The sequence below is a fragment of the Dendrobium catenatum genome, unplaced genomic scaffold (genome assembly GCF_001605985.2).
Source record: "Dendrobium catenatum unplaced genomic scaffold, ASM160598v2 fragScaff_scaffold_1557, whole genome shotgun sequence".
NCBI lineage: Eukaryota > Viridiplantae > Streptophyta > Magnoliopsida > Asparagales > Orchidaceae > Dendrobium > Dendrobium catenatum.
In genome coordinates this window covers 3199297-3224156 of record NW_021320019.1, presented here as the reverse complement: position 1 = coordinate 3224156, position 24860 = coordinate 3199297, and the positions used below count along the sequence as shown (strand labels likewise).

Below are 24860 nucleotides of genomic sequence, written 5' to 3'. Positions count from 1 at the left end.
AGATTGATTTGATGATGAACCAAGTGTCTTGAGCTACTGAAGCCCCAGGGATATTTTAGGGAATTATTTTACAAATTTCCTATAAAAAAGAAGTTTCTCTCCATAAGGAAAAAGTTGGTGCTACGCACTACTATTGCTATCTTATTATGATTGTGGCTATCAATCGGTATATATATTTTTTATGGTGATAGGACAACCCAAAATAATCATGCCAACCCAGAATAATCGGCATTGGTTGCTTCTGTTGGTGGCGTTTCATCTTCATCCAAACATTTTACTTTGACTTAGCAGAAATCAAATTTAAATTTATTTCATAAAATTTTGTCATAAATATTTAGTTGTTGATCTAACATCAGCCCTCATCTTTTTTTCATATGAGCTTGGGGTTGGAAAGGTGGTTTTGGTGATGATATATCTATGATGAAAATACATTCTCAGTTCTCTCCTTACTGGCAGTGCTTATGAAGCCTCCACTATCTTCTTAATCTTTAGATGTTTGTTTCCATTTTTCTCTTTAAATAATATACTTTTATAGGCAGTAAATGAAATGAGTACTCCAAGAGGCAGTTATGAAGAATTGCCATAGAAAAAACAGTAAAAAACAAAAGTGTCATAACATGAGGCTATGATGCAAAATCCTTCAATTGAAGCAGATCATTAAAAATATTTTGTTGAAGCTTGCTGAATCTTGGTGACAATATATTCTTTTCTTGCTTGATAAATAAGATTTAAAATCTCCTATCCACGAGAGCGTCAATATTCTGCATAATCCCATCATAATCATAAGACTACTCTAAAATATGAGCATTGGCTTCTTTAATAATAAGATGAGGGGAACTATATTAGGAAGATAATGATCAATGTTCATGCTTGCACGAGCTCAAGTGATTTGTTTCTCTGGGCCTAATCGGGGCAACATTGATGGTTCCGAATCCATTGAAAGGTCTAAAGTTGGTATTATATTTTGAGTGTATATTCATATGAAGTAGGAGGAATTGCATCTATCTTCTTAAAAGTTTAAATCTGATCATTAATGTGCTCCCCTTGTGTTTGGATGTTCGGTTTCCTTAATTTCAGTTGAGCCTTAAGACATTTAGAATAGTTGTACCCAAAAATCTTATAAGAATAACAATATGGAGGAGTTCCTTCTGCTAATATCCACATGAAGAGGATCAATCCGCACCTCCTTTCAAAAGGAATAGAGACACCCAATTCAATCGGACTTCTTGCCACTAATAATTGAGAGAGATGAGCTATTGCAGAATTCACTGGCAAAGGGTTATCAAAAATAGAGTCAAATCTGTATAAGGTGGATTGGTTGAAAATAATACAAACAAATATGAGGAAATGCAACCCAAATAGGAGTAGTAGGTGGTTTGTTGGAATAATCAAAGTGAAAAGAATATTTTAGCATTTATCGGGTATCCACTGACATGGTAAGATCGCCGTGAAAAGAGTAGGGTGTAGTGCGCTTGTAATGATATGATGATGTTCAGTGAGTCCAACAGAGAAGTCCTGTCCAAACATCCCAAACAGCGGTCCAAGCTGCTCCGGATGACAAATATGCTGTAGAAGACACACCAAACTGCTGTCCAGAATATTCCAACTGCTGTCCTCGCTGTTTGGAGGTCACCGGAGTTGAAGGAAGGGGTGGGAGAAGTCCCCACAGCAAGTATGCATACTCTAAGTGCCTCCACTATACTCCTGCACTTAGTCTTTTTGCTTGAGAGAAGGAAAAGAGCAGGGCTTTGCTCTCCCACTTGGAGAAATGGAGGAAAATAGAGAAACTTCCCTCTTTTGGTCCAAGGAAAAAGAAGAGAAAGCAAGGGAGCACACAAGAGGTTCTTCTCCTCTTCATCTCACCTGAACGGGATCAAGAAACGCACGCAGAGATCCATTCGGCTCTCTGTTCCGCTCTGCCTTCGGCCTGGGACGGACAAAACGGGGGAGCCGAATGCTCCCTCTTCCCCTTCCGCTCTGTCTGGGATGGACAGACAGAAACGGGAGAGCTGAACGGCTCTCCCTCTCCTTCTTTTGCTTCCCCTGGGACGGACAACACGGACTCCCCTCTCCTATCCGATCGGAAGAAGCCTCACAAGAGCCGAGAGGCTCTTGCCTTTCTCCCTCTCCCTCTCCGTCTGGGACGGGCTTAGGGCACGGGAGAGTCGAATGGCTCTCCCTCTCCTTTTTGTTCTCTTGAAGAGCACGAACAGCCAGCCGCGCAAAAAAATGGACTCTCAAGGGCATCTCACGCGTGAGGGATTTTATCATGAAATTGAATGGGATATCAGATGAAATCTGAGCCCTTGATTTCAATTACAGATTTGGCTATTTGATTTAGCCCAAATCAATCAACTAGGGTGAAATTGAGCCCAAATTGAACTCGACTCAAATCGATTTGGGTCCGAGCGGGTCCGATCAAGTAAATTTTACGAAATTAACCTTGAATCGACGCCGAATTGTGTCGAAATGCGTCGAATTGAGCTCGACAATGCTCGACGAAGTTCGATTGGTTTTGATTTGATTTTAATTAAATTAAATTGGGTTTAATTTAATTAAATTGAGGCTTAATTCAGATTAATCTCACCTCGACGATGATCAATTGAATTGATCGAGCGCGATCGAGTTTTGTCGGGTTCGATCGGGGTCGAGTCGATGCGAAAATATTTGTCAACAAAAGAACCCCCAATATGTGTGGTGAACGAAAAGAAGTACGACACACATATTGGCGTTGACCAAATAATGATCAAACGGGATCTTCCAAATCAAATAGGGTATGATTTGAAAGAGAAAATGAGAGATCTATGAAAGCATAAACTTGGATTTAGACAAGATCTACAAAGATAAGGAGATTTCTATCTATCACCTTAAGGAAAGAGTTCTAGATTGCTCTTGGAAGAGAGATTAGAAGCATTTTGGCAACTTCTAAAGAGGTCTCTAAAGACATTTGGTATCTTTAGAGAGGATTTGATTGGAATAGAAGTATTTTGAAAACTTCTAAGGAGAATTCTAGAGATGTTTGGCATTTCTAGAAATGATTTAACTTGGTTAGAAGTATTAGATAACTTCTAAGAGCTTCTAGAGATGTTTGGTATCTCTAGAAAGATTTTGGATTAATTAGAAGCATTTTGGCAACTTTTAAAAGTGATTCCTAAAGATATTTGGTACCTTTAGAGAGAATTTGATTTGGTAAGAAGATATTTGATAACTTCTATAGGAGCTTAGGGATATCTTACTATCACCTAAAGGCTAGGGGTATTTTAGCTACCACCTACAAGATTTCCAAGGATTGTGTCGAAATGCGTCGAATTGAGCTCGACAACGCTCGACGAAGTTCGATTGGTTTTGATTTGATTTTAATTAAATTAAATTGGGTTTAATTTAATTAAATTGAGGCTTAATTCAGATTAATCTCACCTCGACAATGATCAATTGAATTGATCGAGCGCGATCGAACTTTGTCGGGTTCGATCGGGGTCGAGTCGATGCGAAAATATTCGTCAACAATTTGTTCCTCTGGGCCTAATCGGGGCAACATTGATGGTTCCGAATCCATTGAAAGGTCTAAAGTTGGTATTATATTTTGAGTGTATATTCATATGAAGTAGGAGGAATTGCATCTATCCCATTGTGTTTGGATGTTCGGTTTCCTTAATTTCAGTTGAGCCTTAAGACATTTAGAATAGTTGTACCCAAAAATCTTATAAGAATAACAATATGGAGGAGTTCCTTCTGCTAATATCCACATGAAGAGGATCAATCCGCACCTCCTTTCAAAAGGAATAGAGACACCCAATTCAATCGGACTTCTTGCCACTAATAATTGAGAGAGATGAGCTATTGCAGAATTCACTGGCAAAGGGTTATCAAAAATAGAGTCAAATCTGTATAAGGTGGATTGGTTGAAAATAATACAAACAAATATGAGGAAATGCAACCCAAATAGGAGTAGTAGGTGGTTAGTTGGAATAATCAAAGTGAAAAGAATATTTTAGCATTTATCGGGTATCCACTGACATGGTAAGATCGCTGTGAAAAGAGTAGGGTGTAGTGCGCTTGTAATGATATGATGATGTTCAGTGAGTCCAACAGAGAAGTCTCCAACTAAGTGCAATTTTGACATGAATTTGAACATGATTTTTGTATTTGGGCGGCCCAAAGAAAATTTGCCTATAAGAAAAATTGTGGAGACTAAAAAGCTCTCAAATCTCATATTTAGTTAAAAAGGTTTAGTTTGCCTTGAGAAGTAGAGTCTGCTTATATTGAGATGAAAGTGATGGAAGTGATTGATCACTCCGCTCATCTGGTGCAGGGGGATTAGGAGAGTTTGATTCATGAGTGGAGACATGAAGATCTAACGTTTATAAGAAAGTGACATTGGAAATAGAGATGCTAGCTGCAACGAATTTGATTGAGGAACTGCAAATGATGCTCTAAGAGGCGAGAAATAGTTGGCTAGTGAAAAAGTCAAGGATGCCATCCTCAATGCAGGCCTAAGACTTTGATGCCCAGAGGAGTTGGTAATCAAAAGATTATTGGTGATGACCAAATAGACCTAATGTACTTGTTGAGAAAACAACGAAAGAGTCAGGGAACTGTACAGTGATTCGTCAGGGTTAGGGTTTAGGGAGCTAAGAAGTTGTGTGAGAGAAAATAAATGTGTTGTGTGAGTAGGAGCTTGGAGGCAATAGTTCTAGGGAAGAATCGCGGATATAAGCCTTGCTCGAACAGGCCCGAGGGCTACCAGCAGAGCACAAAAGCTTTGTGTGTGGTAGCACGGGTGGAAGGTACATGAGGATGGAGCAAAGGAGGTACGATCACCCATGCATGAGTGACAGGGGCTGTAAGCTTGAGAAGCTCATGAAGCTTTGTGTGTGGTCGCACGGGTGGAAGGTACATGAGGATGGAGCAAAGGAGGCAGGATCACCCATGCATGAGTTACAGTGGCTGTAAGCTTGAGAGCGTGCCCCACATGAAGCTGAACGGAGCACTAACATACCTCTTGCTTGGCATGAAGGCAGGAGCAGCAATGGAAAGGATGATTACCATCAATTGCAGATTAAATTAATTATGGGTGTTTACTTCAATTGTTAATTTTTTGGCTTAAATCAGTAATGGGTGTGGGTTGCTGTGGGTCGGAGTGTGGGCTTACAAGATCAAGCAAACCTTACGTAACTGCAAGAGCAATAGTTGCAGGCCAGTTGGAGCCGTGGATGTTGGGTATGCCTCCAATTTGGCCTTTCAGTTAAATTAAGATGACAAAATTCTGAAGTTGAAGTTGAGGTTTGAACCCCAATTTCATGGCTTGGGAACATATACCAACCACCAAGTAAACCGACCTTTAAAAAAACCAATCTTTTATTGTATTGATATAAATATTGCTATACATACTTGTCTACATAGAATATACAGGCATATGGCATTGATATATGGTAATGAATTACTGTCTTACACTCATACATAGCATTCAAATATAGATTATGATATGACATTTTAACTTTAAAAACTATACAAAATTAGACAATATATTAAAACATTTGTTAGTACAACAGAACAAAACCGGACACCAAAACTGTTGAAACTTTCAAGGCTGAGATGCGTAGGGAAGCCCAATGCCCGAATCAAAGTTTTAAGCCTTGATGGTTTCGTCCTTGGATAAAGAAAATTCTTTTTAAATTCTTTTAAAGAACATATTTTTTGTGGTGAATGGCTCTCTCTTTTTTAGCTGTTGGGCCAATATCATTTTATACATCGTCATTTTAGCCTGGGTTCTTAATGCAGAACTTTTATGCCTATTAATTGATCCTAATTAATTTATTGCAAGCGTATTTTTCATCAAAATGTTTATCATTCTGCAATGTGGCATATAATGTTTTGTTATCCATTTTTCCTGCTTTTCAATGCTGTTTCTTTATCGAAGTTAATAATTTATGATGATAAAGCATTGTAAGAAGCTATAATCACTAACCAACGAATGCAACTTTGTATTGCAAGATTGTTTTCAACAGGACACGTATCCTTAAAAAAGTCCCCTTTTGCACAAACAAAGTATTGAAGAAAAACCTTGTTTACTAATGACTTAATTATACTTAAATATTTTTTCTTGTAGAATGAGAAGTGTGATTAACCATCTAAAGGGAAGTCGAGACTTTCCACGTCTAAGAATAGGTGAGTCTGAACTTTTAATCTTCTTTATTTTGATGAACTGCTCAAAAGTCCTATGATTGACAAACAAATTTTCTTAAGTCCATAGGCTCAAAAAAAAAAAAAAATCCAAACGTTGAAGTTGACATTGTTGTTTGTATGTAGTTATTGACATAATGGATTTGATTATTGTTTTGATTTGAATGTGATCACTAAAATACTGAATCTGATTATTTAAAGTTTGAATGAGATTATTAAAATAATTAATCTGACAACTCAAAGCATACTAGTTAATTTGTTCAACAACTAGTCTCTGCATTCAGACTTTTAGTAATCAAATTAATTATTTTACTAATCACATTTAAAACAATATGGGCTAAAAAAATCGCACCCTGATCTCTCACATTAAGCAGAGTTTTGTTAGATGTGCCAAGTTAGATTTTTAGATGATAGATTAAATTTAAGATAAAACACTACTTAAGAGGTTTTTACCTTTATTTTGTGAGAAATTATGATTTGAGTTTAGATTTTGCATAGGCATCAGCTCCTATGATTAATTATCCATCCTAGTAACGGGAAAACACTTTTGATTAAAGAGTCATTATACATTAAATACCATGCGTATAATAATAGTTAGTTTAATATAGGATTTTGAAATTTATCACATTGTACTTAAAGTAGATGGTAGGGAGAATGATGAAGAATCATTCAATATCCTATGGTTTCGTCGTCCTAGGTTATGATTCCTAGTCTCTAGTTTGCTTAGTTAGAGGTAGTCGATCCAATGATACGCCTTAGTATAAAAAAGAACAAGAAACTCAGTGAGATTCGACGAACAAAACAGATTTGCATTTGCTAGTAAAGCAAATAACAATAAGAAACATACAATTGATCTTCTTTCGAGAGGAGGATCTTCTCTCCCAAATTCTAGACGCCGCTAGGATCCCTCACACAAGAAAAACTTAAGCAGTCAAATACAAAATTCTACATGACACCAAAGAAACCCTAATCTTAGCTTTAAATTAGCCATCATAATCTTCCCTCATAAATAAGCCACATTCCTAATAAATTTACCCCCTCCTATTTGAATTTCAATTAGGAAATTTCTTACCTAATTGACCCTCTCATAATATATTGTATTAATTTTCTGTTGGGCCCCAGCTCCATAATAGACTCCACCTCTCCTGTATCTGCTCCCTCTTGAGTTGGAATTGCTTGGACCGGCCGGTCTAGGGCTTCCTTGGTCCGGGTATTGCTGCTCGTGTAAATGATGCCCTACCTGGAGCGGGAGCCGTATCATCGAGCTAGAGGGCTCTGCTCATAGCAATGTTTACTTGAAGTGTTACTTGGCAACAAAATCACTAGTTATAGGATATGTGCTATATCTTTACTGGTGAGAGATAGTTTGAGAATGAATCTTAGTGATATTCTTAACAAGATAGTTATTCTTTGTGAGGTAAAGTTAGTCACAAATTCATCACTCATGACAAAGGGTTGCGGTGGATAGATAGATTTTGCTTTTAAGTTTTAGGAGATTAATTCCATCTGAATATTTTAAAATTGAAATTTTATTATAATTTAAGCCCCGAGTGACTGCTTGAAATTTAGAGGCATTCTAAAAATCAAGTTATCTCTTCTTGTTGAGATTTTCTTTCAACACAGCTAATAATTGAGTTTTCTTAAATATTATTATTTTTTGCCAATTGAATATTATCAACTTTATCCGGTTACTAATAAAGAATGGTTTTATGACATTTTGAAAATAAGGTCCTTTACTATTGAGATTTATTATTAAAAATTGCATTATCGGGGTGCATTTGAATCACTTAAAAAAATGTTTGTACTTGCAATGTAAATTTAGATTTTGAGCATTAATCTTTTTGATGGAGATTTACTGTTAACATGATCATCATCGAGGATCTAAATAATTTTATTTTGTTAGTTGAAAGCAACTAATAATAAAAATAGTTGGTGGTTGAATCAAAATATCGAAGAAAAGATAAAAAATAAGAAGATTTGTTATAAAAATTGATTTAGCTATAAAAATTCTGATAATTGGAAAAGATATAAAGAGTCTTGTAAGAAGTCTAAGAAATCAATATGCAATGCAAAGATTTTTGCTTTTAATGATTTATATAATAAAGTAGATACTAAGGAGGATGAAAGATATATGTATAAGTTAGTTAAACAAAGAGATAAGAGTTGTAAGGATTTAGTTCAAGTGAAGTGTATTAAGGATGAAGATCAAAAAGTGCTTTTATTACATGAGTATATTCAACAAAGGTGGATGAGATATTTTGCTAAAATTTTCAATAAAGATTATGAGAATGCGATTGACTTTAGTGACCTTAGCACCCTAAATGAAAATAAAGATTTTTGTTTTTACCAGCGTATTAGTAAAATCGAAGTTAAAGAGGCTTTAAATAAAATGAAGTATGGAAAAGTTATTTAACTTGAAGATATTCCAATAGAGTTGTGGAAATGCATAGGAGATGAAGGAATTTCTTGGCTTACTAAACTTTTTAATATTATTTTCAAGACTAAAAAGATGTCAGATGGTTGTGTTGATTCTTATTTTTAAGAATAAAGATGACGAACAAGATTGTACGAATTATAGCGGAATTAAGTTAATGTGTCATACTTTAAAACTATGGGAGAGAATTATGGAGTATAGGTTGCGGCGTGACACTAATATTTTTCAAAATCAATTTGGATTCATGTCAGGTAGGTCTTCGATGGAGGCTATATATTTATTGAGATATTTTATAGAGAAGTATTGAGAGAATAAGGAGGATCTACATATGATTTTTATTGATTTAGAGAAAGCATATGATAAAGTTCCAAGAGAAGTGCTATGGAGAATTCTATATGAAAATGGGGTTAATAATACTTGTAGTCAAGTCATTAAGGATATGTATGCAAGAGCTGTTACTTGTGTTCAAACACAAGGTGGTTTGACCAAGTTTTTTCTTATTCAGTTGGATTACATCAAGGATCAGCCTTAAGCCCATATCTTTAGTCTTGGATGTTCTCACTTGACATTTGCAAGAGATTGTACCTTGGTGTATGCTTTTTGCTGATGAAATTCTTCTTGTTGATAAGAATAGAGAGGAAGTTGAGGGTAAATTTGAATTATGGAGGTCAACCTTAGAGTCTAATGACATTCGTTTGAGTAGATCCAAATAGAATATATGAAGTGTAATTTTAATAATAATCGATCTATTGGGGGGTTGTGACTTTGGGTGATCAAGTCATTAATAAGAGTGTCGTTTTATGATGCAGACAACTAGATAGAAAACAAAACCACAAGGGGAGAACACCAGGACTAGTAGAACTTTTCTCGATTCAAAATGTAGAAACCTAACATCAAACAAATATCGAAACAAACGAAAGCCAAAAATAAAAAATAAAAACAACTACCCTCAGAACAACCGACAAGCGGTCATCTCACATGCAACAAAATAATAGGCAATATAAAAGATGTGCTTAAGGGCATGCAAACCAAGAGTCCACCACAGCTACTTGGGCCAACATCCACCAAAACTCCTCCGTCAAAAGCTACCAAACCGGCCAACCAACACCTCCAATAGCTCAAGAAGAAAGATACAAGTGGAGTGGAACTTGTGGAGAGAAGAAAGAGATAAGAAGCCCAAGACGAAATCGAAGAAAGGAAGAGAGAAGTGGAACAGGCTCGCAAGCTTTCCCAAGAAGAAACCCTCAGGTTTTAGAGAACTTTGTTCAGCAAACAACTGCCCCTAAATGCCTCAATACATCACATATATATGGGAGAAAAGAGGTAGCTAAACATCCCAAAACACCACTAGCCGAACCAATCAAAATAGGGGAAACAGAAGGCCAACAGGCGGTCCAGGAGCAGCACCCGAAGGGGCCACAAGGGGGACAGGAACGGGCGCCCACAAAGAACCAGAACAGGCAGCCATAGGGAGAGGAACCAACCACGGGATAGGCGCCAAGCGGGGGAACCGAAGGACCAATAGAGATGGGGAAAGAACCAAGTTCTCTCCACATAATGAGCTAAAAAGGAGGTGAACTACCAATAGTAATGAGCTGAAAAAGAAGCAGCAGCTCAGAATTAATGAGCTGGAGCATAGCAGCTCCCAACAAAACAATAAAAAATGAATAGCCACCCCAAACCGAGATGCCCACATCAGCCCAAGAGCCAAGACACCAAAATAGCTAGCACACCCAAATAATGCCTAGCCCAAAGCACAACCTACTCATGATCATTGGTTGCCTTCCATAATAGGGTAGCATAAAAAAAATAAAAACTAACTATAGCATTCAAATTACAATAAAACTAAAAGTCTAAAACAAAAAAAATTGAAATTTGCATTGCATCAAACCCCCTGGTGGGAGAATCTAATCTCCTAATGAGAATGCTTCAACAACTCTCTGATAGAGATCCGGATGACGATTTTTTAGCTCCGCTGCATCTATTCATGTACAATCAGTCAACGGATGGTTGCTCCATTTAACCAAGAACCTTTTGTGCTCTCCATGTCTAGTCTGAATAGTCCTTATATCAATAACATCTTCAATTTGATTATCTTTGCTTAGAACGGAAGTGGAAATTAGTAAAGTCTCAATTTCCACAGAATCTTCTAAATTTCCTTCATACAAAGAAAGGTCAGAAACATTAAATACAGGAGAAGTTCCAATAGTGATAAGAAGATTTAATAGATAGGCATTCGTGCCCAATTTTCGTAGAATACGAAAAGGTTCAAACTTTTTTCTGCTTAGCTTGCCAAAAGTACCAACAGGAAAATGCTGATGACAAAAATATGTCATAACCAAATTACCCTCTTTAAAATAGAATTTCCTTCGGTGTTTGTTAGCAGCATATTTGTATTTAACATTTGCCATATGAAGTTTTTCAAGGACTTGCTGTTGGATTGATTTGATATGATCAACAGTTTTTGTGGCTTCAACAATGCTTTTGTTAGGTAAAGTTAAACAAGTTATATCCAAAATGTGAGGTATAGAATGACCATAAATAAATTTAAAAGAAGTTTTTTCAGTGGATCGATTAACATAATTATTATAGGCAAACTCAGCTTGGGGAAGGATCAAATCTCACTAGGAAGGTTTCTCACCAGCAAGGCATCTCAGTACATTCCCTAAGCTTCGATTGACAACTTCAGTTTGTCCATCGGTTTGTGGATGATAAGCACTACTAAATTGAAGAGTAGTTTCCAACTTAGCCCAAAGTGTTCTCCAAAAGTGAATAAAAAATCTAGTGTTCCTATCAGATGTAAATGTTCGAGGTATGCCATGGAGACGAAAAATTTCTTTAAAAATAAATCAGCAACATATGACGTATCAGAAGTTTTTTTGCATGGATTGAAGTGTCATTTTATTAAATCGGTCCACAACGACAAATACAGAATCATATTTTCGTGCAGTAACAGGTACCCCTAAATCAAAATTTCTTAGAAATATCTTCCTAAGGTTTATTTGGAACAGGAAGGGGAGTATACAAGCCAATGTTTTGAGACGTTCCTTTGAAAATTGACAGTTTTTAAATTATTTTACCAGCTTAGCAATTTGTTTTCTCATATGAGGCCAGAAATATTTTTCTTCCATTAAAACAATAGTTTTCCCTTGATCAAAATGCCCTCCTAGACTTCCACTATGAAGTTCTTGCACAAGTTGTTCTCGTAAGGAATTTTTTGTAATGCAGAGCCTAGAACCTTTGAATAAAAAGCCTTGTTGAATGATAAATTGGGCGGATTGATCAGTTCCTGAAGTGAGACAAGATTCCAAAATATCCTTAAAATATGGATCATTAGCATAAGTGTCTTCTAGGAAATCGAAGGAAGTTATTGTTTGATAAACAATTAACAAAAGATGAGACCTTTTACTTAAAGCATCAACAACTTTATTTAACACTCTAGTTTTATGCTTAATATAAAATGAATATTCTTGCAGAAAAGAGGTCCACTTGGCATGTATTTTATTCAGATTTTTTTGAGAACCCAGAAATCTCAAAGTTTCATGATCAGTGTTTAAAATAACTTCTCTTTGAATCAAATAACATCTCCAAAATTTCAAAGCTTGAACAATTGCATAAAATTCCAAGTCGTATGTTGAATATCTAGCCCGAGAATCATTTAACTTTTCACTAAAGTATGCAATGGGTTTCCATTCCTGGCTAAGCACAACTCCTATACCAATATGTGAGGCATCACAATCAACTTCAAAAATTTTATCAAAATTTGGCAAACTAACAATTGGAGCTTGACTCATTTTTGCTTTGATTATTTGAAAAGTTTGTTCAGCTTCAGGTGTCCATTTAAAGTTTCATTTTTTCAAACAGTCAGTGATAGAAGCAATTAGTGCTGAAGTTTTTTATGAACCTACAATAGAAAGAAGTTAGATCGTGAAACCCTCTTACCTCGCTGATATTCTTAGGAGTAGGCCAGCTTTGAATTGCCTCAATTTTAATATGATCAACTTTAATTCCCTTCGCAGACACGATATATCCTAAAAAGGGCAAACTTGGAGTCATGAAAGAACACTTCTTCAGATTGATGTACAATTTTTGTTCTTTTAGAGTTTGCAGGATTTGTTTCACATGATTATAGTGTTCAGAAGGGTAAGTGTTATAAATCAGAATATCATCAAAGTATACAACCACAAACTTTCCTAAGAAAGGTTCTTAAAACATGATTCATTATTCTCATAAATGTATTATGAGCATTAGGCAACCCAAAAGACATAATCAACTATTCATACAATCCTTCCTTGGTTTTGAATGCAAATTTTCACTCATCATCCGGTCTAATCCTAATATGATGATATCCACTTCTCAAGTCAATTTTAGAAAAGATTTTAGTACCACTTAACATATCTAACATGTCATCGAGCCTAGGAATTGAAAACTTATATTTGATGGTTATTTTATTTATGGCTCGACTATCCACACACATCCTTCAGGTTCCATCTTTTTTAGGTGTAAGTAAAGCAGACACAACACAGGGACTTAGGCTTTTTTTGATTAAACCCTTTTTTAAAAGTTCAGACACTTGCTTATGAAGTTATTCATGTTCAGTTGGACTCATTCGGTAATGGGGAAGATTAAGTAATGTGGCTCCAGGGATTAGATTAATGTGATGTTGAATATCTCTCATTGGGGGCAAAGCTTTTGGCAACTCTTCAGGGGTTATGTCAAAAAATTCATTGATTAAAAGTTGTATTTCTTAGGAATTTGTGAAGTTGGATCAGATTCTTTTCGTAGCACCAGGTATGCTACCTCAGACTGTTTCAATTCATTTGTGTTAAGGAGTAGTTCATGAGTGGTTGTTTTTACAGTTTTGGTATTCTTAGTAGGTGGATCAGGAATGTGTTTTTGAGGGTAAAGAGTGAATTCCTTATTATTTTGAATTAAAGTGTATATGTTCTTTTTCTCATTATGAATTATTTTATGATCGAATTGCCAGGGACGACCCAATAAGATGTGATAGACTTCAAGAGGTATATATCGCAAACAACTTGATCCTTGTAAGAACTTCCAATTGTTAGATTAACAGTGCATTGCTTTATTTTAGGAACCTCACCTCCTTTAAACCAAGAGATTTTATAAGGTTTGACAAGTGATTTTGATTTTAGTTTAAGCTTATCTACCATCAATTGTGAAACAAAATTACTTGAACTCCCACTATCAATCATTTAAGTGCAAAGTTTTCCCTCAACAGTGCAAGTGGTTCGAAAGATGTTTCTTCTAAGCAATTTATTCCCATTTTCCATTTTAGTAGTTAGGACTTGTCGGATAACTAATTATTGATAACCTTGATCGCCCTCTACATCAACCCTTTCCAACTCAATTTCATTTTTGGGTTTAGTTTCATTTTATTCTTCCTCTTCCTCTAATTCTTCATCATTTTCAATGTAGTTAGTTCTTGGAGGGTTATTTTTCCTACAAGCAGCTGAAAGATGTCTATATAGCCCACATTTGTAACATGGTCCAATCAGCTTGGGTGGTTAAGTAGGTTTTGGTCCCATTAATCCGTACCTTTATTCAAAGTTTGAGTTTCAAATGTTTTTACTCGCACACCAGATGTTCTCACAGATGGTTGTGAAGATTGAATTTTAATCCCACCAGTTTGTCTTCGCTTATAAGTTTCAGGAGCTTTCTTATGACTTCGTTGATGTTGCTTTTCAATTTTTAGTGTCATTCGATAAGAATTGTCGAGTTTGATTACATGGTGCAAATTTATTTGATCTTGAATTGTCCATTTTAACTCGTTGATGTATCTATTGACAGTTCTTTCCTCAAATTCATCTAAATCATTTCGAGACTGGAGTTTATAAAAAGTTTCGGTGTATTCTTCAACGGTTTGATTTCCTTGACGAAGGTTGTTAAATTCTTGGAATATGGTTCGTGAGTGGTCTGAAGGCATAAACTTTCCTTTCATTTTTTTTATCCTATCCCAGTTTTGGATTTTTTCTTTTCCCCACCTTAGTCTATTATTTTGAAAGTTCTTCCACCAAGTTAATGCATGACCATTGAGTTTTAAGCTACCAAACTTAACTTTTATATTATCAGGTATTTTATTCCACTCAAAAAATTGGTCTATCTTTTCTACCCATTCGATGAATTGATCAAGTTGTAGCTTACCTTCAAATTATGGATATCAATTTTTATCCCATAATTTTTATGACGCCTATTTTGATTTCTAGGGACTTTCTCTTCACTTTCAGAATTTTGGACATTAAGATTGTTGACATTCAAATTTGCAAGAGTGTTAGCCATGTTGTTTATTTGATGTTGCAAATCAGCCTGTTGTTGCATCATTTGTTGTCAATTCCCTTGATTATGTTGATTATCCATTTTTGTTTTTAAGAAAAAATTCACACATCAACCTAGGATATGCTAATCTAGGCTATGATACCAAACTTAATGCAGACAACTAGATAGAAACAACAAGGGGAGAACACCAGGAATAGTAGAACTTTTATCGATTCAAAATGTAGAAAGCTAACATCAAACAAATCTCTAAACAAACGAAAACTAAATTAAAAATAAAAACAACTACCCTCAGAACAACCGACAAGAAGTCACCTCACATGCAACGAAATAGTAGGCAATATAAAAGATGTGCTTAAGAGCATGCAAACTAAGGGTCCACCACAGCTAGTTGGGCCAACATCCACCAAAACTCCTCTGACAAATGCTAACAAACCGGCCAACCAACACCTCCAATAGCTCAAGAAGAAAGATACAAGTGGAGTGGAACTTGTGGAGAGAAAAAAAAGATAAGAAGCCCGAGACGAAATCAAAGAGAGGAAGAGGGAAATGGAATAAGCTCGCAAGCTTTCCCAAGAAGAAACCTTAAGGTTTTAGAGAACTTTGTTCAGCAAACAATAACCCCTAAATGCCTCAAAACATCAAATATATATAGAAGAAAAGAGGTAGCTAAACAACCTAAAACACCACTAGACGAACCAATCAGAACAGGGAAAGCAGAAGGCCAACAGGTGGTCCAGGAGACGCACCCGAAGGGGCCACAAGGGGGACAAAAACAGGCGCCCACAGGGAACCGTAACAGGCAGCATTGGGAGAGGAACCAGCCACGGAACAGGAGCCAGGTGGCGGACCAAAGGGCCAATAGAGAGGGGGAAAGAATCATGATGTAGATGTATACTAATAAAGGCGGTGGAGTAACATAAAGAATTATGAAAATAATTTAGGGCTTTATCAATACCTAAACAATACTTTGATTTTTCTTTATATAAAGATTATAAAAACTCCACTTAAAATATGCAAGTATACGTGTTGAATCAAGCAATATAGTGATAGAGTAGAGTATCAATCCCACGAGGAAGAATGTTTATTTATAAATACTAGTACTGTCAACTACAATTATAATAATTATCCTACTCATTAAAAATAAGTTTTGGTGAAGATTAAATCACTTGATTTAAAATAAAAAAATTAAATAAAATACTATTTGGATAAAATATTTTGGATTGATCGAATGTAAATACAATATATTTCCTAATTATTCTATTTATATTGATGTTATTCAGAGTATATGTATTACTGACTGCTTTGTCGAGCGTCAAGAGACAAATGACAGATTAAACTTTTTAATCTCAATACCACTTTAAACTCTCATAGTCTGTCACCCTATGAAAAGCTTAGAAGAGTAAGTAAAGCATGTACTATTAAAACCCCCTTATTACAATTCATATCTATAAATTTAGTATATGCCAATCACTATGTCTATGCTTGCATCATACCAATTCAATACACCTGGTTGTGCCTACTTTCCTATTCATAGGCTCCACATTACATATGATATTAATTACACATATGGACACTACGTGCATTAAATGAAAATCTGATATATTGAAAACATCATTAAATTATTGATGAAGAGAATTCATTAGTACTCCATTTTTTATTTAAATCATCAATCCAAAAGTAGAGAATTTAGACAGACATGAAAAACAAGTGAAGCAAATTTATTTTCATTAATTGCAAAAAAAATGATAAATTACGGAAGAAAAGATATCACCGGATGGATTCAATAATCTCTTCTACACTCCTTGAACTTACAGAATTGCTTCTACAAATATTGACCAAACACTTATGAAATTACACTTATTGAACTTACATAATTGCTTCCATAAACATTGATCAAACACTCTTATGAAGTGGATCTATTGCTGCATGAATTTCCTTAGTTGTCACTCATAAGAAAATTGCAGAGAAGTATTATAAAGACTGAAATTAACTAAGTGATTGAACTCTCTTACTAACATTACAAATAGACTATTTATAGAAAAAAACATAAAACAGGCTCTGGCACTGCGACACTCTAAACACTTGCGCCGCAACTCCCATAAAATGAACTAATGTCGTAGCGCTGAAGAATTTTCTCCTCTATGATGCTTGCTGATGTGGACTCTCTGTTTAATGGATCGACGCGTCGCTTTGCTGGTAGATCGTGTCCTGGTCAGTTACAACTGTAGTGTTGCGGCGTTGCTAACGGTTGAGCGTTGCGGCATCCACGTGTAACTCCCCTCGGTTTGGCAACAATGAAAATTGGCGCTACGATGCTATGCAGACATAGAATGGGCTTTGCAGCGCTGACTCCTTCGACGCCGCAATGCTGTCAAATAGAGACTAGGCGCCGCCATGTCCGTATTGGGCGCTGCGGCGGTGTCAATGATGGTGCTGCGGCGGTATAATGTCTGATGCCGCGATGTTATATGATATTTAGAATTTCATGCATTTCCTGTATTTTTCTTGCACATCACATCTAAAACAACACGATTTTACTGATAATTTAATATATAAAACATAACAATATTTACACTCATTATAAACTTAAAAAGGCTTATTTAGAAATGATTAGAAATTATATTTTTTATTAGATTTAGATGAGAATTTAACTTTTAAGAGGACACAATGGAGGAAAATGATTCATGTAGTCAACCCCACATAGTGAGATAACGGCTTGTTGTTGTTGTTGTTGTTGAATGTTGCCATATTTGCTTGCTTGCCAACAAATGATCGGGTTCAAATGTCAACTTTAATTTGACAGTTTGGATTTTGTCATGATTTTTTTTATAAAAGGCATTAAAAGCTTAATACATACCTATAATGCACCGACACTCCGCTTAAAGAGGGTATGCAGTGTCGGACACGTGTCAGACATGGACACACATCCGACACTGCATGGACACATGTCCGACATGACATTGGAGTGTCGCAATTTAAAAAAAATTAAAAAAAAAATTGGACACGCGTGTCCGGTTATTAAATAATAAAATCGTTCGATTCGTTCTATTTAGCCTTTTCCGCGAACGAGAATCCCTATTTTTCCAATCCACGAAAGAAATCTTCTAGGGCAGACCGAGCGAGCTCGCAGCCAACGCCAAACAGAGCCTGCTGCCTTCGCCTCCCGTTCCTTCGTCATTTCTGCTCGAGCCAAGGCCAAGCCGAGCTCGTCTTTCCCATTCCTTCGTTCCTGCGTGATTTCTGCGGTCAGCCGAGGCAAAGTTCACAATCAACGCCAGACAGAGCACCTTCTGCAAGCAAGAGTGCCAAGACCTGTAAGTGGATTTTACCATTTTTTTCTCTTCATTGTTTAAAATGTCTTAGACTAATTAAAATATTAATTGTTGTTTTTTTAAACTTACTAAGAAAAGCTAATGTACATGCTCGATACCGAGCAGGTACATGCTCAGTACTGCTCGGTATCTTTTCATATAAACAACTTACGAACTTTAAAAATAAGCAGAATTTCAAAACAAGTCGAACCCCGCCAGGGGGGCTGCACCCCCTTGGACCCCTGGCAGACTGGTATATTGTTGTATTCATGTTGTCTTATTATTGAGATATTTTGATTTCACTTCATATCAATTTAACTTGATGTATTCCTATGTATGATTGGTTTGTTACAATCTTATATAAATAAAAACAATGAATAATCAAGATATAAATGAAATTATAATTTCTATGTTGAAGGATGGTAGTTCAAATAGAGAATATCCACGCCGCACCCGTGTCCTATATTTTTAAAAAATGTCGTATCCCGTGTCTGTCTTTGTCGTGTCATGTCCGTATCGGCGTGTCCGTGTCGGTGCATCATAGATACATACATTAAATCAAATATCTTGATGAATTTCACTGTTATATATTCATTCATTAATTCAAGTCATTTTAACTTCAATTCTCTCAAGGTGGAGGATTGGGCTTAAAATTTAAGTTCAAATTTGATTTTCTTTTAAATTGATGTGCGCTTTTCTTTGCAATTGGGTAAATGCCCTTACATGCTTTTCGGTGCACTTGCACAGTGTGTTTGCATGCTTTTAATGTATTCATGTGCTTTTCAATGCTCTCTCTCGAGGTATTTACATGCTTTTCGGGGCATTTGCCTAGTATATTCACATGCTTTCAATGTACTTGCATGCATTTCGGTGCAGCTGCATTGTATGTTCACAAACTTTTCAATATACATTATTTATATAATTTTTTAAAAATAATAACACACTTTTTGGAGTAATTGTACAACCACAAGGTTTTTGGTGCTGTGGTTATATTTTGTGAGGCAACGATACTCTTCTCAAGGCAATAACATGCTCCTCAAGGCTGTATCATGCTACCTGAGACTTGTTCTAGATGTATGATTCTTAAGCTTTCTTTGATGTATGATTCTTAAGCTTTATTCACGCATCTATCTTAATATTCTTTTTTCTGTCACATTCAAAATAGATATCAATGAATTATTTACAACTTATAATCAAACCCAAGTTTTGGCTACAAGATAATCATCAACACAAACTAACCATCTACATCAACTATCAACAACAACAACATCAATTCTTTATCCCACTACGTGGGGTTAGCTACATGAATTCTTTTTCTTCATTGTGTACTGTTAAGAGTAAGATTCTCGTTTACATCTAAAGAAAAGTTCATTTTTAATATTTTATAATCAAGTCTTTTTATTGATGCCTATAACTTTCTTAACATGTATCAAATCTAACATATATGCTATTCTAACTGGGACATCAGAAAGGTTGATGTTTTATGCGACAAAATCATCTAAGGCAACTCTTTCTAATCTTATGTACCGTCGGAGCAACTCCAAACTTTTAACATATATTCTCGTTTCGCATTCTATTCCTATGAGTGAACTCACTCATCCACCTGAGCATCCTCATCTCTACAACGCTTGCTCTCTTTCTCTCTCTATATCTCTATCCCTCTTTCTAGCTCTCTCTTGCTCTCTATCTATCTATCTATCTATCTCTCTTGCTCTCGCTCTCTCTCCCTCTTTCTCTCTCCCTCTATCTCTTTCTTTTCTCTCTCCCTCTCTCTTTTCGCTCTCTATCTCCCTCTCTCTCTCTCTTTTCTCTCTCCCTCTCTCTTTTCCCTATCTCTCTCTTTTCGCTCTCTCTCTCTCTTTTCTCTCTCTCTCACTCTCTCTAACACTTGCTTGCTCTCTTTCTCTCTCTATATCTCTCTCCCTCTTTCAAGCTCTCGCTCTCTCTCTATATCTCTCTCCCTCTTTCAAACGATTACAACATTACCTCTTGCGTATGTCTAGATTATAACCTAAATCATACAATAAATTACAAACTCTTGCGAATGTCTAGTGAGAACAAATAATCACAAAAAAACATTAAAGATTACCTTCAAATCCCGGTTTTTCTTCAACTCACACGAAAACTAGGGCAGTCGGTGTGAGATCGACGGCGGCAAGACAGCAGAGCTCGATCGAGCGAGAGGCAGACGGTGTGGGGTCGGCGGTTGGAGCTAGTTCGTCGCCGTTTGGAGAGAGGTCGTCGGCGGCAGGACAGCGAGGTCGATCGCGAGCGAGACGCGGGCGGAGGCGACGGCAGAGGTCGTCCGAAGCGAGAGAAGGAAAAGAATAGAAATGAAATGCGAGGCTCGGGCCTGTTAATTTTAGGGCAATTACCGGCGGCCTTCCGGCGGTCACGACCGCTGGTAATGGGATCACTTATCAACGGCGGGATAAACCGCCGGTCATGTTGACATCCGGCGGTTTGATGACCGTCGCTATTACCGGCGGCCTTATGTTGCGAACCCCCCTTGTTAGCCCGCCGGTAATAGCCGGCGGTGTAACCGCCGTCTAAACCGAGTACCGACGGTCCGGTAATTGCCGGACATGACCGCTGGAAATCGGCTATTTTCCTGTAGTGAGATATTTTGCTAAACTTTTTAATGAAGAATGTGAGAGTACGATTGACTTTAGTTACCTTAGCGTTCTAAATGAAAATAGAGATTTTTATTTTTATCGGCATATTAGTAAAACTAAAGTTAGAGAGGTTTTAAAGAAAATGAAGTATGAAAAAACTATTAGACCTAATGATATTCCAATAGAGGTGTGGAGATGCTTAGGAGATGAATGAATTTCTTGGCTTACTAATCTTTTTAATATTACTTTGAAGACTAAAAAATGCCAGATGAGTGTAGAATGAGTGTGTTTATTCTTATTTTTAAGAATAAAGATGATGCACAAGATTGTGCGAATTAAAGAGGAATTAAATTGATGTGTTATACTTTAAAACTTTGGGGGAGAGAGTTATGGAGCATAGGTTAGGATGTGATACTAAAGTTTCTCAAAATCAATTTGGATTCATTTCGGGTAGGTCTACTATGGAAGGTATTCATTTATTGAGAGGGTTTATAAAGAAGTTTAGAGAGAATAAGGAGGATCTACATATGATATTTATTGATTTAGATAAAACATATGATAAAGTTCCAAGAGAAGTGATGTGGAGAGTTCTAGAAAAAAGTAGTTAATGATGCTAATATTCAAGTCATTAGGGATATGTATGCGGAAGTTGTTACTTGTGTTCAAACACAAGGTGGTTTGATTAAGTATTTTCCTATTTTAGTTAGATTACATCAAGGATCAACTTTAAGCTCTTATCTTTTTTGCTTTAGTCATGGATGTTCTTATTAGACATTTGCAAGAGGATGTACCCTATTGTATGCTTTTTGCTAATGATATTCTTCTTGTTGATAAGACTAGAGAGGGAGTTGAAAGTAAACTCGAATTATGGAGGTCAACTTTAGAGTATAAAGGTTTTCGTTTGAGTAGATCTATAACTAATTACATAGAGTGTAATTTTAGTAGTAATAGATCTGGTGGGGGTTTGTGATTTTGAGCGATCAAGTCATTAATAAGTATACTCGTTTTAGATATCTTAGGTCTATTGTTCAGTGTGATGGTGAAATAGATAGGGATATTATTAGTAGAATTCAAGTTGGATGGTTGAAGTGGAGGAATGCTTTGAGTTTGTTTTGTGATAGAGAAGTATCACTCAAAGTTAAGGGAAAATTTTATAAGATGGTGGTGAGACCTGCTATGCTTTATGGCGCAGAATGTTGGCCATTAAAAGAGAAGCATAATATTAAGTTAAGTGTTGCTGAGATGAAGATGCTCAGGTGGATTGGCGGATTTACTCTTAGAGACAGAATTCGAAACGAGCATATTCGTGAAAAGGTTGGAGTAGCTCTAGTGACAAATAAGATTAGAGAGTCTCCTTACATGGTTTGGTCATGTAAATCGATGACCTTCCGATGAACCTATTAGGAGAGTAGATGTATTAAATTTGGCCTATGTTAAGAAGTTTAAAGGTAGACATAAAAAGATTTGGTTAGAAAATATTAGAAATGACATTTCTTTATTAGATTTAAATGAGAATTTGACTCTTAACTGAATACAATGGAGAAAAAAATTTATGTAGTCGGCTGCACGTAGTGGGATAAAGGTTTGCTGTTGTTGTTGTTGTTAAGAAAGATGAGTATAGACACATAAAATTTTTTTGGAATGCTAAGAAAAATGTTATAGGGCTTACCCATTCCCGCCTTGTACAAGTTTTCCCGCTGCATTTAGAAAAGTATATACGAGTTCTGCTCGTTGCGCCGCATGCATCGCCAGCGAGATTTTACGATTAATTTTTAGATTGTGAGTTTGTATCTTTATGCTCGAGGTGGCAATGATAATGATGATGGAGAGGTTGTGGCGGGGGAAAACACATTCCTTTTGATTTTTTTTGCTTTCTTTTTCTTAAATTTAACTCTTTTTGTCTCTTTTTCCTCTTTCTTCTATATATGCGTGCGTAGAGAGAGAGAAACAAAAAGAGGGAAGGAAAGAGATAGAAGAGGGATAAAGAGGCTAGTTGGGGATTTTGATAGCGCGATGGTGGCATGGGCTTGATTTGTAGGTGTTGTGTGAAGAGGGATAACCTGGAGGCTTGGGAAGATGGGAGAGGAGATGGAGGAGGCGGTGATTGGGTTGAATCGAGAGGGCGGATGAAGTGTGATTGGACTTGGTGTGGGAGATCAGCCTAGGCTGGGGGTAAGTCGACAGTTGGGTGTGCATTTGTGTGGGTTGGCATAGGTTCATGTGGCCTGTAGACTTAGTCGATGGCTCAATTTGGTCGGGTTAGGTTGGAGGAAGTGTAATGCGGCTACAGGTGGTTGAGGTGGCTGGGGCGTTATAGGGGGCATTGGGGTGAGAGGAGCAGAGTTGTGAGCCTAGGATGGGAGATGCGTGCGTGAGTTCGTTGTGCAAAGCTGAGAGAAGGGGAGCGGGCTTTTGATTTTGGCTGAGGTTTAGATGATTATTTTAAATATTTTTAATTACCAATTAAGTGATTAATGCGACATCCATATATGATAGGATTAGATGAAATTTGTTAATTGTTTGTGTGTGTAAATAATATATAATTTAATTTAATAATCTATAAAAACCAAAAAGATATGAATAATTTGGTTGCATATCAAAATGTGTCATCATCTCACGTATGAGCAAATTTTACATTTTGACTGGCACGAGAACCCATGCAATATGAGTGTCATCTCTAGGTAATTTCATTAATTTAGATGCGTTAGTGAAATCTATTTCATGAATGGACGAGATTTTGGTTATTTCATGCAATGTTGCTTACATAGATCTTTATTTTTGTTGTTCGATCGTGTAGAACGCTAGTGGTCTTCAGGTAAATTCAACATCCTAAACACACCAACGCAATCTTCTCAAACGGACGATGTTTGGGTGGTTTTGATGGCGATTGAGGCATGTCGAACTTGCTACGTGCGATGTCGCGTTAATCAATCACCATTCTCTTTGCACTCACTCGAATTGATTGTGGCATAAATACGGTGGTCAACAAATAATATTTAATCATATTCATTATTTTATCAGTCACATTCTAAACAATAATAATCAGATTCATAATTTTGTCATTTAATTTTCTAGTCAATGGGCTTAACAGAAGTTATGATCAAATGTAGGATCTTAAGTTCCCTTTTAATTTTCTTTTTCAATCGAAAGATTCCCAAGGAGCTGATTGTTTTTTTGTTGGAACCTGTGAAGGCATTGGAAGGCCACCAGGAAAGATGGACCCTGCTGTTTTTGTTCTAAAACCCTTCACCAAGAAAGAAAGAGAAGAGGTTTCCTCCTGATTTCTGTACTAAACTTTAGTCTTCTCAGATATAATCTAACGAGGAAAGTTAACACAATTTGGCTGCAGATGGACTTCACTCTTCAAAGAGGAGTAGAAGCTGTGAGGATTTTATTGCTCCATGGTTTTAATAAAAGTGCTTCTTTTGTTAATACTCCTCGGCCATCAGAACTCTTGAACTAACTACTATATCCGTTAATTCTCCCCTTCCGTTTTGCTCATTGTTCTTCAGGTAAGCGGTTTAGTATTCTTTTTAATAACATATATTGGTGATGGTGGAAATGTAACTTAATTTTGACTGCAATATTTTTTGAATTATCTATACCAGATTAAGATGTGAGTAAAGAATATAAATCTCTTTGTATTTTTCATATTTTTTTAATCTATCAATTTTCTATTATGAAGTAGTTTTTTATGACAGTTTGTGTTTGGGGTTTTTTTTCGCTAATGATAGCTTTCATGAACATTAATTCATTCCATCTAAGACTTTATTTGAGATATTTTTTTGCTACTTTATAAAACTGATTTTTAGTAAAGAATTTCTAATCCAAGAAATTTTTGTACTAAAAAGTTGTTTTAGAAAGCAACAAAGAATCTGTATGCGATATTGAATTGAAAAAATGAATTCTCTAAAAGAGCATATGATTCTTATATTTGTGAAAATTGCTCATCCAAAATAATCAGTGAAAGATTTTGTTGTGTGTGAAGATATTCTTGATTTTTTAGGGATACTTTTGCAA

General features: G+C 36.2%; 1 protein-coding gene across 4 annotated transcripts in view; it reads left to right on the top strand.

The window, feature by feature from the left end:
- LOC110115013 (peptidyl-tRNA hydrolase, mitochondrial) overlaps window positions 1–24538 on the top strand; it is a 46365-nt gene extending 21827 nt beyond the window's left edge. For 2 of the 4 annotated variants that reach the window (XM_020848102.2, XM_020848101.2), the window contains exons 6-8: window positions 6110–6168; window positions 24033–24109; window positions 24190–24535. In XM_020848102.2, coding sequence (XP_020703761.1) covers window positions 6110–6168; window positions 24033–24109; window positions 24190–24303 — 250 coding nt within the window. In that variant the 3' untranslated portion in view covers window positions 24304–24535. Of the gene's footprint in view, window positions 1–6109; window positions 6169–24032; window positions 24110–24189 lie in introns of all 4 variants that reach the window. The other 2 variants (XM_020848104.2, XM_020848103.2) reach the window with 1 other exon arrangement.
- Window positions 24539–24860: the final 322 nt, after the last annotated feature.